This window comes from Centroberyx affinis, unplaced genomic scaffold (genome assembly GCF_046629955.1).
Source record: "Centroberyx affinis isolate AG114_WGS23_722 - 3 ecotype Tasmania unplaced genomic scaffold, CSIRO-AGI_Caff_v1 ptg004281l_1, whole genome shotgun sequence".
Lineage (NCBI taxonomy): Eukaryota > Metazoa > Chordata > Actinopteri > Beryciformes > Berycidae > Centroberyx > Centroberyx affinis.
The window spans coordinates 132,569-145,837 of NW_027282002.1; the positions used below are offsets into that span (position 1 = coordinate 132,569).

Consider the following 13,269-nt stretch of genomic DNA (forward strand, 5'->3'; position numbering starts at 1 on the left):
AAAGTCCCCGACATTTGGCGCCAACCTCGGCATGCGTGAGCCGTATGCATATCCTTGGAGTCATATGCAGTACTCCAGCTACTGGCTGAGCTTTGCTGCAAAATGTTTCATCAAAAGTTTCCTTGTTAATCTGGGTGTATACAGAAGATAGGGGACTGTCTTTAAAGAGGCCGTTGAAGTGTTACTGGGTCGGACTGCAGCACAGTACAGGTAGAGATGTGAGGTGTGTCCTCATTGAACGCACACAGAACTTGGAGTAACTTAGAACTTTGCACAACTGAAGGCTGAAATGATTAATCCTATGAAATCGCCTCCAGTGTGTAGCGTAGGTGTCTTGTATTGTGCTTGAGGAAGCGACGGTAGACGCTCAACAGGCCCAGAGCTGTCTGAGGTTCTGTTTTGGAGAGTTTGTTGCATTTCTGAGACCCTCAGCTTTTTCTGAAGTTGGGCAAAGCACCCCGTTTCTGTAACAGCACCCATTTCTGCTTCTGGAGGTGCGGTTGCATCTGGCTCAACCTCTGCAGCACTTCACGTAAAAGTCAAGCATCGCGGTCTTGGGAGGTGGGCCGGCCTAGCAGTTTGAGAAACCGTCCCGCCACCGAAAGGTCAAGTCCCGCAACAGTCAATATGTGCATCGACAGCATGTTGACGTGTCCTCTTTGTAAATTTGGGTGGTATTCTGTTAGAAGTGGTATCCTGATTAGTGATCCTGTCAACTGGATATCGTCCCAGTTTGGCTGCCGTCTTGGGAGTAGCTGCCAGCAGGGTGTCCATGAATCTCTGGAAGATGATGATAGCAGTCGACGCGCCAAGGTCCAGCCTTGTGTAATGAATGAGTCTCCTGTGACTCAGGGTCGTTAACAACTCGGATGACTTGTCATTCAAGACAAGCTGTTGGTACAACCGTGTTAAGTCCTGCCTGATGAACAAAGTCCCCCGACCAGCACTGAAAATACCTCAATAACCACAGGTAAGGTATACACATTAGGACAACACCTAGAACTATAGTATTCTGACAAATATTTGCTAATTGATGCTTAATTGATGCTTGATTCATGACCTAATTTGCATAACTGGTTATGTTTAATATATCCTCCATTTTAAGGACGGCCTTCCTACTCACAACACCATCCTGTGAAGTTCTGAAGGCCAGCAAGATCTAAGACATTGCCAGAATTGTAGGTTTGGTCTTTATGAAAGAGAAGAGAAGATTTACTTTGAATTCAGCCAACACAACAGCACATTTGTCTGAAGCAACTCAAATAAATAAATACAAAGTAAATACCACACTTCTAGAGAATGACATGGTAAAGAGGGTCAAGGTAGCTTTTCTGGGTACAAAGGTAGGTTTTCTGGTTCAGAACTGATAACACTAATACCGAATGAAGTGATGTCGGTATAAAAAAAACAAGCTGTGGGTTCACAAATTGTCTTTTATTCACTGACTATGAGGCTCCAGATTTTACATCTTGATTGATGGTTTGAGTCTGAGTTCAGTAACACTTCACACAATGCAGTAAGTTCTTCATTAAAGCTATGTGTCACATTCATGGATACTGATTCAGCCTTTATGCAGAGCTTTAATCAGGTTTTCATGCAATACTTAGGTAATTTACTGTCAGCGAAACCTAAAACCAAAATAAAAGTCCTCCTGGCAAATGCAATTTTAATTGAAAAACATACCCTGAAACCCTGAAAATATGTTATGAAGGTGTTTTTCATACATTATACACTGTTATATGCTGCAGCCCTTTGCTTTACCCACCTCTTTCATGTGCTTCCATGTGCTGTATGGTTTTGTACTTACAGTCTTAGCTCAACAAATAAGTAACATTTTATTGGATTTGTATTTGTATTGTATTTGTATTGCACTTGTATTTTTGAAATATCCAGCCATGAACTTAAGATTTTTCCAAATCAATATATATAACTGTTTGGAATTAAAGCTAAATACTGATATGAATAGCCCCATAGGAGTCAATAACAAAGCTGTTTAATTTGCTATGAAAAACAGTAAAGTGACTATTAAACTAATATTGATCAGTATATCTACTGTTGAATAAATACTAGTGACTTTTGAATATGTGCTAGTAAATTTCCAATAGTGACTAGTAACATTAGATTAGTTATTATTAACTAAAGTGAATATGAGTGTCTATTGTGCAATTACTAATGAAGTATAAAGAATAATTATTAAAACATGTTGCCATTGTATATTATGTGTCCTTACTTTACCGGCAACTTCAAAGAATTTGATGGGAATCATTTCAAGTATTGTCATTTAAGCATGCAACAGACCTCGGCCATTTGAATAGAAACATGAGTGACATTTAATGATGTCTAATATTCAAAAAAATTAGGACAAGCAAAGAACAAGGTGATCTCTGTGATATCACGCAGATTCTGTTACTGCGGCGTACAATGCGAGGAGCAGGTTCAATCAGGAATTAGTTGCATATTAAGGTTGTTCCGCCCTTAGGTGATGGAAATAGAAACCAAACAGAGAGGATGTTGGATGGGGAATAATCACCTTAACCGATATTATGTGGACTGTGATGGTAGTCTGACTTGGTGTGGATTATGTGTTTGCTCAAGTCAGTAAACAAACCCTTGGTTTCCAGCAAAGGTGGAACATGCCAGGTTCAGCTCATTGGGTCCAATGACAATAAAGTAACTGTCCGAAATGGACAAAATGTAGCAATACAAAAATCTAACACTGAAATATGGATTGTTGACCAGCACAGTATTATCGCAAAATATGCAATTATTATAAATATATGGTTGATATTAAGGTTGATATCTGTGCAGCAACTGCTCCAGATCTGGGGCAGCAAAACATGATTCACGAGAGAGGAATTTCACGTGACAGAAATATCTATATGTTGTGTTTGTGCAAACATTGTTTCCCCCTCAAGCAGCCACAGTGAGGAAACAGTACAGTTGGTTACCTGTGGTTAATCCCCACTCAGATACACTTATGGCTGCTGAATGGAAAGGGACAGACAAGAATGCTGCCTATAGTGATAAGCTCTCTGTAAGCTCATCTCCGCACCATTGTTTGGATCCTAGCCTCTGGATTTCTGGAGGGCATCATCCATGGTTCGGATGACGCTGACAGTCCTCAGAGGTTTTGTTTGGCAGGGTGTGCCTTTCTCTCCATGTCTGACATGGTGTTCGGGAGACCTAATTTCTGAACAAAGAGTGGTAGCCCCTGGCAAAATAAGGGGGGATGTGAAAACAAGCATCACTTTGGTGGAGCTCGGGCCATATCGAGGCCGTTTTAGACGCTCTTGCGTAAAAGTGGCTGAAACAATGCGGTTAAAACAGTGGTTATGTAACTTCTTCAGGCCTGTATGGCTGAGGTTTTTGCAGATTATCATCATGTATTTTTGGGGGTTTCTTGTGGATTTTGCCTCATTGTCCTGTTGATGGAGTGTTCAAATGTTCAAATGTTCAAATCTATTTATGTGGCTGGGATTTGTGCATTATATGATCAAAGAAATTTAGTAAAATTCTGATGTCATTGTGTCTCTTTGCTGATGGTGATGTGGGCAGCAAATTTCAGAGAATATTCCTTTACGAGATTGAGTTTTGGGAGAAGTCTACACCAAAATAAAGATATTTTCAACATTTAATAACATATATGATGTGGTACAATACGGTCGGGTGCGGTACGGTACAGTACGATATGATAGAATTTTATATATAGGCTAGAGCTTGTGATTACGGCATACACCTGTAGAAATTTTATATAAGGCATATGAGGACATTTTGCTTTAAAAAAAAAAAAAACAGATTCCAGTGGTACTCATTCAGGTTTTCTCTACTAACAAGCCAAATTTATTGCTGCTTGACATATGCTACAAGATGCTACAAGACCATAGACATACGTTCATCATATAGGTTTGTCTATTGTTCCAGGCCTGACAGACGATCCGGCCGTGGGATCCACAGCTGGTTGGGCTGCTTGTGCTGCTCTCTCATACCTTTCCCCTTTCTTCTACTCGGTGAGTTTCCGGTGAACTGGAAAAGAGGCTGGAAAAGAGGCCAGTATAAATAGCTGGACGTCATGACGGCAAGAGCAGAGTGAGAACAGACAGACTGAGAGAAAGAGGTGGGGCAAGATACTGTGGGCATCCACACAAGGTAAGCGAGAACTTTTCTAAGCTTGTGGCTCACCGTGGAAGAGAGATAAGAGAGGAGAAAGTCCCACAGCCTGGGATATTGGTTGCGATTAGTTACAAGATAAATAGATTTTACCCTTTCCTTTGAATTTAAATTTGATGGATGTCACAGCTTTCCTAGGCAGGTCAGTGCTGCAATCTGCCATCATCACCATGTCATATTTGCTTTGTTGTTTCATTTCTTCTCAGATAATTGAAGCCACATCAGGTTGGCTTCCAGTTAAGTTTCATACATTCAGAGCAATGCATGGTTTTGCTTCAGTCTATATGCTGGATTCTAAGACACTGTATTAGGAAAAACAGCCTCAGGTCCTCAAGAAAGTCACCACTGTTTCAAAGGCTATAAAATAAAGATGGTTGTGCTTTTGAAATTAGAGGCTCCAAGCTTTTGACAGACTTCCTGAAGACATTCGGCTGGCAGACTGTTCTGTTTAAATCACTTGTAAAAACTCATTCATATAAAGTTGCACTTGCAATTTATTAGCAATAGACCATTTATGAAATACTGACATTATCACTAATGGAGTTAGAGGCTTAATCTGTAAATTGAATTAGATTTTTTAGACCTGTTCGTATAGAATAGAAAGCAGGTGAAGCAGATGACTGATATGTAGGGTTCCCCCTGTTTTCCCCACCAGGTTGAGGACAATGTGGCTGGCCCTTGTTGTGTATCATCTTGCCACGCTCGCTCTCGCCCAAGCTGTAAATGTTTGCCTTGGACACTCTACGTTCAGAAAGCCAGGTCAGTGCAACCAGCAACCCTCACGCTTCATCCTCCTTCCCCCGCTCCTCTTCTTCTTCTCACCTCTCCTTCTCCTGCAACCTAATAAGCGGCAGCACAGTGGCAACCTGGCTATTTGAGGAGCGTTTTCTTTTTTGTTTGCTCCCTTTTTTTTGTTCCCTGAGTGAGGTGTGTCACAGGTTTGGAGATGTCATGTTGAAAAAGGAGCTTGTTGTTGAGTGCTGGAGTTATAAAGGACCTGTCAGTGATGGGAGAAGGAAGCGGTGTGAAGGAATTTTGGTTCTGCAGGTGCATACTTTGAAGAAGAAAAAAAAACATGCACCGGAAATTATGTCTATCCCGTCGCATATGGAGTCCATTTTCTCCACTAAGGCATTCTGCTGCAGTTTGATGTTGTCATGACTGTATGTTTTGTGGTGATAATGTATTGCTGAAGGGTTAAGCCCATATGCTTAAAGTCACATTTAGCCAACAAATAGGCAAAGTCAACAATTAAAATCACTGCATTTTATGCATAGAAATATCCCTCTTGTGAAAAACAACACCAGCAAACACCTGTGAAAGTATCATAAGGAATTTTTGGAATCAGGTCTTGGAATTAAAGGATGATTCGGGTTATTTTCAACCTTATTTTCCCAGGTTTTGCCGTCATGACAATTGAATGTGTTCAAAATTTTGTGCTGAAAGGACATTTTTTAATCGTGTGTTGGACAGCAGCGCTCCCTGAGAACTGGAGGAACAAAAAGCTCTATAGTGAAATAAGTGACAAAATTTTGAACACAATCACCATGGCGGCAAAAACTACGAAAATAAAGCCCAGGTTGAAAATAACCCGATTTATCCTTTAAAATCCTGAAGATGATTTTGGTCTGATCCTCTATCTCTTCAGCTAGCTCCGATATCGAAGTCTTCTGTGGCACGGAGAGCGTGGCGCTCCAGATGCTGCTGTGTCCCATCTACTTCAGCGGGTACAACGAATCCCTGATGGCCCTCAACGCGGAACACTCCAAAGACGAGTGCAAAGGGACTCCCGACTGGACGGTGGACCCGCCGGTCCTCAAATTCAACTTCTCCATCAGGGAGGAGGCGATCGCCACTTGCTCCAACAAGCTCACGGTATTTTAGCTTTCCACCGAAAGGCACTACAGTTCAACGATCTAAAACTCTTCTAAAACACATATGGGATCTTTTCTTTTCCCTAACAGGTCACTCAGGAGGTGGGCACCGGAGTGTTTTCAGACTTCTCCAATGTCCAGTTCGTCAACATCTCAGGCATGATCAACTCCCTGGAGCCCAACGCAGGAACCATCACCTACCGCCAAGAGATGTTGTACAAGTTTTCCTGCCGCTATCCACTCCAATATCTGGTCAACAACACTCAGATGACCGTGTAAGTGGCTCCTGCAGCTCACAAGCCTGTATTCATCCTGAATGAATGAGCCAAGAAGTAAACGTAAAATTTCAGCTGTCAAACGCAAAGAAAAATTCTGTAAGTAAGAAAGTAAAGTAAGAAAGTAAAAATCTGTAACATTTTCCTTTAAATAAATCCATCTAGTCCATTTTGCTACTTGCTGCCGCTGATTAATATAACATAGTCAACCTATAGCCAGTTCATGAAAGCTTTTATATTTGCTGTTCTAAATTTCAAATAAACTCCCACACACTGCACTCTTGCATTGCTCGTAAAATCTGGTTGTTTCTGATAAAGGTTTTTTTTTTAACACAGAAACATCAATGCATTTTCTCTAGTGATGCAAGAGTGCAGTGTGCGGAATAAAGCAGAAGAACTGCATAGTTAGCATGAGCAGTGATATCCACCATGGCTGAACAGACAAAGAAATGAGAAACTCAAACCACATCAACAGAAAATCCAAGGAAAAATGATTGACAAGTGATCTTTGGGAAGTGCAGTGCAGAAACACCTCAGCAATGAGCACTGAGCACCAAAGATGTCAAAATAAAAAAAACAAGGAACTATAGGATTACAACTTTAACATCAAGCTAATTCTAAGAATTGTAGGCTCAAATTAGCAAGTGTATTCAAATAAAAGTCACATAGTAAATAAAATCAACAGAACTTACATTTACTAGAAATGCAATCAGTCTGGATCATAAGGATTACATTGTGTCATTTTTCATTTACTGTGTTAAAATGAAGCCCTTTGAGACTGTAACTGTGATTGAGGGCTACACAAGTAAACCTCGACTTGACTACATGTAGGAAAGTATAACGTTACCGGCTGGTTACGCTACATGGCACAGACACTGCTCTTATGTCGCCCCTGTGTCTTGTTTCAGGAGGGCTTGAATCACACATTGTTGTGCTTGACTGTGTTGTTCCCTCGTGTATCAAATGAATGATGACCTGGTTGCTGACGAGGTGGGTTTTCCCCCCTGATGACAGCTGCTGACAGAACTTCTTTCGCCCAACAGGTCTGGGGTGAGCCTGGCCATCAAAGACAAGAATGGGAGTTTCATCAGCACACTGAGCATGCAGCTCTACGCGGTAAGGCGGGGTGATGTTTTATTGGAAACTATAAGGAGAATGATGTTTTTTTATATAAACATCCAATTTCAGTCTTCGCTAATGGTGCAAGTTACATTTGGATCATTTAGAATAGCACAGTGTGGAATAGATTGTTCTCCTGTACATGCATTTAGGTCCAGCATTTAGGAACAAAATAACACTATCTACCCACTCAAATGTCTTATACATTGATTTGAATCTGGAACTTCACACTTTTTCACAAGAAAAACAAACTGTCACTACGTTTACAAATTCAGCTACTCTTGGACACCAATCGATGTTCTGAAAAAAAAAAAAAATTTATTGGTACAGAAAACCCCTTCATCGGGGCTTACATGGCAAAGAGACAATGGATCTTAAATGCATTTCTGAAATAGCCACTTCAGTCAAAATGGCCATGTTAGTGGACTTAGACCAATCAGAAAACAGTGCACATGTCAAAGGTCAATGTCTGCGCCTACATTATATTACCCAGCAACAGTTTCTTTGACTGTCTGACAGTCAAGGAAACTGTTGCTGGGTAATATAAAAGTTATTTTTTTTCTTTCAAACATTTCAAGGAAAGCAATTTGATGACATAGAAATATTGCATTTTCCTTTAATCTTGAGAAAATTCCGGGGGATAAGGACAGAGGAAAGAAGTTCTATTTGGGTCTGATATGAACACACAGGTCCTCTTTGGAGGCAGGTAGATTCAAACTGATACTAGAAAACTCCTTCACTTGCTGGTAAAGAATTTAATTCTACAAAGCAGTGATCCAGAAACAAAACCGATGCATTCTGTCTCAAGTAAAGACAAAAAGTCTTTATAAATGGGCTGCAAGACAATTAAAAATGACCAATGCATGTCAACCTAATGAGGAAAATTCCTACTTTTGTAGAATAATAACCCAAAAGTCAATATCACTGGAATCCCCCTTTCGTCAAACATCAACATACAGTAAAGATGTGATGTAATGATATCCTTCCCTCTCCTGCATTATTTGGCTCAAAGGACCGTTCCTACACCTCCGTGCTGCAGATCCCTAATGGAGGCCTGCAGCTAAAGACCAGGATCTTTGTAGAAGTGAAGGCCACCAACCTTACCAACAGGTACTTCTCCACCCACCTAACTGATAGATATAGATTAACTGTTGATATATGTTAAAAATGAACCAACCCCTAACCTTGGGCTGATATTTTCAGAAAATGCAAAAAACCCAGACTATCAAAACATTTTTGTTTGTAAGTTACAAAGCACTTAAGTAGCCTCCTTTTTCAGTGACCAGCTCTTATTTAACCAAATTTCTACACAGGTGTTCTTTCCCCTGCTTGATTAAAATTCCACCTGTGCTGATATCCAGAGCTAAGCTTCTCCAGCCCCAGCAAACATAATCTTACCCGAAAATAGAAAGGGATGATTGGATTTCTCAATCTTGTTGATATACTCTGTACTGATGCCAAAGTTCTCCCTCCCAGATTCAATGTTCTGCTGGACAGATGTTATGCCACGACCACCCCCTTCCCCATCAACAGCACGTATTACGATCTCTTTGTCGGGTGAGTGAATCAGCCTATACCTGGATGAAAAATGAGACAACTTGACCCGGGAATAAATTGGCCAGTAGTGTCTGATATACAGAAAACAAGATGGTACTCTGGCCCTTTTCATCTACTCTAGACCAGATGTCAAAGATCAGCATCTCTGAATTTGTGTTGCAATTTTTGTTGAATTTTTATAAAACTAAAGGGAAAAACCATCATCTGTCCTCCCCAAGGTGTAACCGGGACGGCCAGACGGTAATAGGGGTCAACGGATTGCAGCAGGAGGCTCGCTTCTCCTTCGAGGCTTTCCGCTTCGTCCAGCACAAGAACAGGACTCTGTCCACCTTCTACCTGCACTGTGCCACCAGGCTCTGTGAGCGCTCCTTCTGCTCCGGCCTCATTCAGGTCAGCTTCTGCTGCCAGGCTTCAAAACATACATCTCAGATTACATCGTGCTATGGATCTAGATTCACGGTTGCACGTATTTGGTGTATTTTCATGGGAAGTTGTCATGGCAATCTGGAGCGCTAAGAATGGGTAAACTAAACTCTATGAATACAGTTAAAGGACAGCTGTTGGTTGCACTCTTGAGGTGAAGGTTAGACTGATATATGAGGCCAATATTCAGATATCCACCTCTGATATGATGGATATGATGAAGTTTGTTTGATTACATATTTATTTTAGAATTGATCAATACTACACTGGTTGCCTATAAGAAGCCCTTAACCTCAACTGATTCTAATGTGATATTTTGATTGGATTTCACAAGTATGCGTGAATATGTTTTATTATTATTATTATTATTATTATTATTATTATTATTATTATCCTGGGTTTCAGTGGAGAGTTTTAGTATCAAATGATGGCCTAAATGCTGTTTCAGAGGCTTTTCCGCTCTGCCAATAATAAACTACCGGGGGAAACTACTTTAGTTATTTGGTGCAATTTTTTGGGCATGAAAATTGACAATTTTAAAGATATCAGCACAGCTATCATCAGTTTCAGTCCTAAATTATCGATATCGGCCTTCAAAAACCCATATCAGTCAAACCCTGCAGTAGATGGAGTCGCTGCTTCTCTACTAGGTCACTTTTTCCTTCTCTTTCTACTCTCAGAGTGCTGTAAGTGTAAAAAAAAATGTCCTTGAGATATCCTAATAAACTCTCACCCAATCCACCTACAGAACTGCACCACCAACATCAACTTGAGCAACTCGAGGAGGCGTCGCAGCGCCGGCGACGTCCAGGGCACCACGCTGAGCGACGTGGCCACCGTCAGCTCGGGCCCCATCACCACCCACGTGGACAACGGTGAGAAACTGAAAGGTCACCATGTGTTGACGTCTCAGCGTTCAGGGATACTCCAGCATTCACTGGCGCTGCCGCAGCAGAATAATGAAGGCACAGTACATACATTCGCTGTATAATACCCATCTCATACCGGTCGTGCACGAGTTGCTTGGAAGTTTTCTTTGTTCCGTGAATTGAACTGAGGGGTTTTCTCTTGCTCTGTCACAGGGGATCCGGTGGTGTCTGCAGGTATGCATCTGCTTCTACAGTGACTATATCTTCTACCTGAGAGACGACTTTCTTTGGACATCACATCACATCTAAGGACATCACATCTACATCACTTGACATCACATGTACATCACATCACATCACATCACATCACATCACATCACATCTACATCACATGTACATCACATCACATCACATCTACGTCACATCACATCACATCACATCACATCTACATCACATCACATCACATCTACGTCACATCACATCACATCACATCACATCACATCTACATCACATGTACATCACTTGACATCACATGTACATCACATCACATCACATCACATCACATCTACATCACATCACATCACATCTACATCACATCACATCACATCACATCTACATCACATGTACATCACATCAACGTCACATCACATCACATCACATCACATCACATCTACGTCACATCACATCTACATCACATCACATCACATCACATCTACGTCACATCACATCACATCTACATCACATCACATCACATCACATCTACGTCACATCACATCACATCTACATCACATGTACATCACATCACATCACATCACATCACATCTACATCACATCACATCTACGTCACATCACATCACATCTACATCACATCACATCACATCACATCACATCTACATCACATCACATCACATCACATCACATCACATCTACATCACATGTACATCACATCACATCACATCACATCTACGTCACATCACATCACATCTACATCACATCACATCACGTCACGTCACATCACATCACATCACATCACATCACATCACATCTACATCACATCACATCACAACACATCACATCTACGTCACATCACATCACATCTACATCACATCACATCACATCACATCTACGTCACATCACATCTACATCACATCACATCACATCACATCTACGTCACATCACATCACATCACATCACATCACATCTACGTCACATCACATCACATCTACGTCACATCACATCTACATCACATCACATCAACGTCACATCACATCACATCTACATCACATCACATCACATCTACGTCACATCACATCACATCTACATCACATCACATCTACGTCACATCACATCTATGTCACGTCACATCACATCTACTTTACATCTACATCACATCACATCTACGTCACATCACATCACATCTACGTCACATCACATCTACATCACATCACATCACATCACATCTACGTCACATCACATCACATCACATCACATCTACATCACATCACGTCACATCACATCACATCACATCACATCACATCACAACACATCACATCTACGTCACATCACATCTACATCACATGACATCACATCACATCACATCTACGTCACATCACATCTACATCACATCACATCACATCACATCACATCACATCTATGTCACATCACATCTACATCACATCACATCACATCACATCACATCTGTCACATCACATCACATCACATCTACGTCACATCACATCACATCTACGTCACATCACATCACATCTACATCACATCACATCTACGTCACATCACATCTACATCACATCACATCACATCTACGTCACATCACATCACATCTACATCACATGACATCACATCTACGTCACATCACATCTATGTCATGTCACATCACATCTACTTTACATCTACATCACATCACATCTACGTAATATCACATCTACGTCACATCACATCTATGTCACATCACATCTACATCACATCTACATCACATCTACGTCACATTACATCACATCTACTTTACATCTACATCACATGACATCACATCACATCACATCTACATCTACATCTACATCTACATCACATCACATCCAAGGACATCACATCTACGTCACATTACATCTACGTCACATCATATTTACATCACATCACATCTATGTAACATCACATTTACATCACATCGCATCCAAGGACATCACATCTACATCACATCACGTCACACCACATCTATATTACATCACATCACATCTAGATCACATCACATTTACTATCTAAGGACATCACATCTACATCACATCACATCACATCTAAGGACATCACATCTACATCACATCAAATCATATTTAAGGACACCATGCCTACATCACATCACATCTACCGCTTACAACTGTTTGTGTTGTATTACCATAGCTTATTCACCTTAGTGTTCAAGACCTCATCAGCAGCATCGGGTCGCAACACACTGCAGTACTGTTATTACTTTTCCTAGTAGGTAGTAATATTTACAGTGGCTAATCTAAGAGGTTGTCGTCCTTTTGGTTACTTGGTCTCACAATGAGCTAGCTTAGAATAGAAATGGCAGAAAAGTTCACTTTCTCCAGGTGGAAGTATTATTTACTTCACTTATTACGTTTTTTGAGTAACAAGCCCAACACTGCTGATCAGTATGGAAACTGTCTATAAGGTCTCATTTCTGATCATGGTTTCCTTTTTCTCTCCAGGTGCTCAGAAGACTGGCAATAACGGTACTGTGCTGGGTGTTTCAATAGTAGCAGGCGTTGTTGGAGCCCTCTGCATTACCTTGATGGCTTTCATCGCTCACTACATCTACAACTCCAACAACAGTTTAATCAAGACAACGCTCTACCCGCAAGAGTGACAGAGTGAGGCCCTCGGTGCCTTGCAAAGGCTTCGTCCCATTGTGGAATCTTCTCTTAAGTCCTGTTTCCTTCATTTATACAGTATGGTTTAAGATAACATGATAGC

The 13,269-nt window shown here is 40.9% G+C and overlaps 1 protein-coding gene across 1 annotated transcript; it reads left to right on the forward strand.

Annotated features, from left to right (window-relative positions):
- The first annotated feature begins 4,832 nt into the window (after window positions 1-4,832).
- LOC139664456 (zona pellucida-like domain-containing protein 1) lies at window positions 4,833-13,162 on the forward strand. The gene is made up of 9 exons (XM_071543292.1): window positions 4,833-4,926; window positions 5,816-6,042; window positions 6,132-6,316; window positions 7,360-7,432; window positions 8,448-8,545; window positions 8,912-8,992; window positions 9,211-9,382; window positions 10,164-10,305; window positions 12,993-13,162. Exons 1-9 carry the CDS (start codon window positions 4,833-4,835, stop codon window positions 13,160-13,162), a joined length of 1,242 nt encoding a protein of 413 aa, XP_071399393.1.
- The last annotated feature ends 107 nt before the right edge of the window (window positions 13,163-13,269 follow it).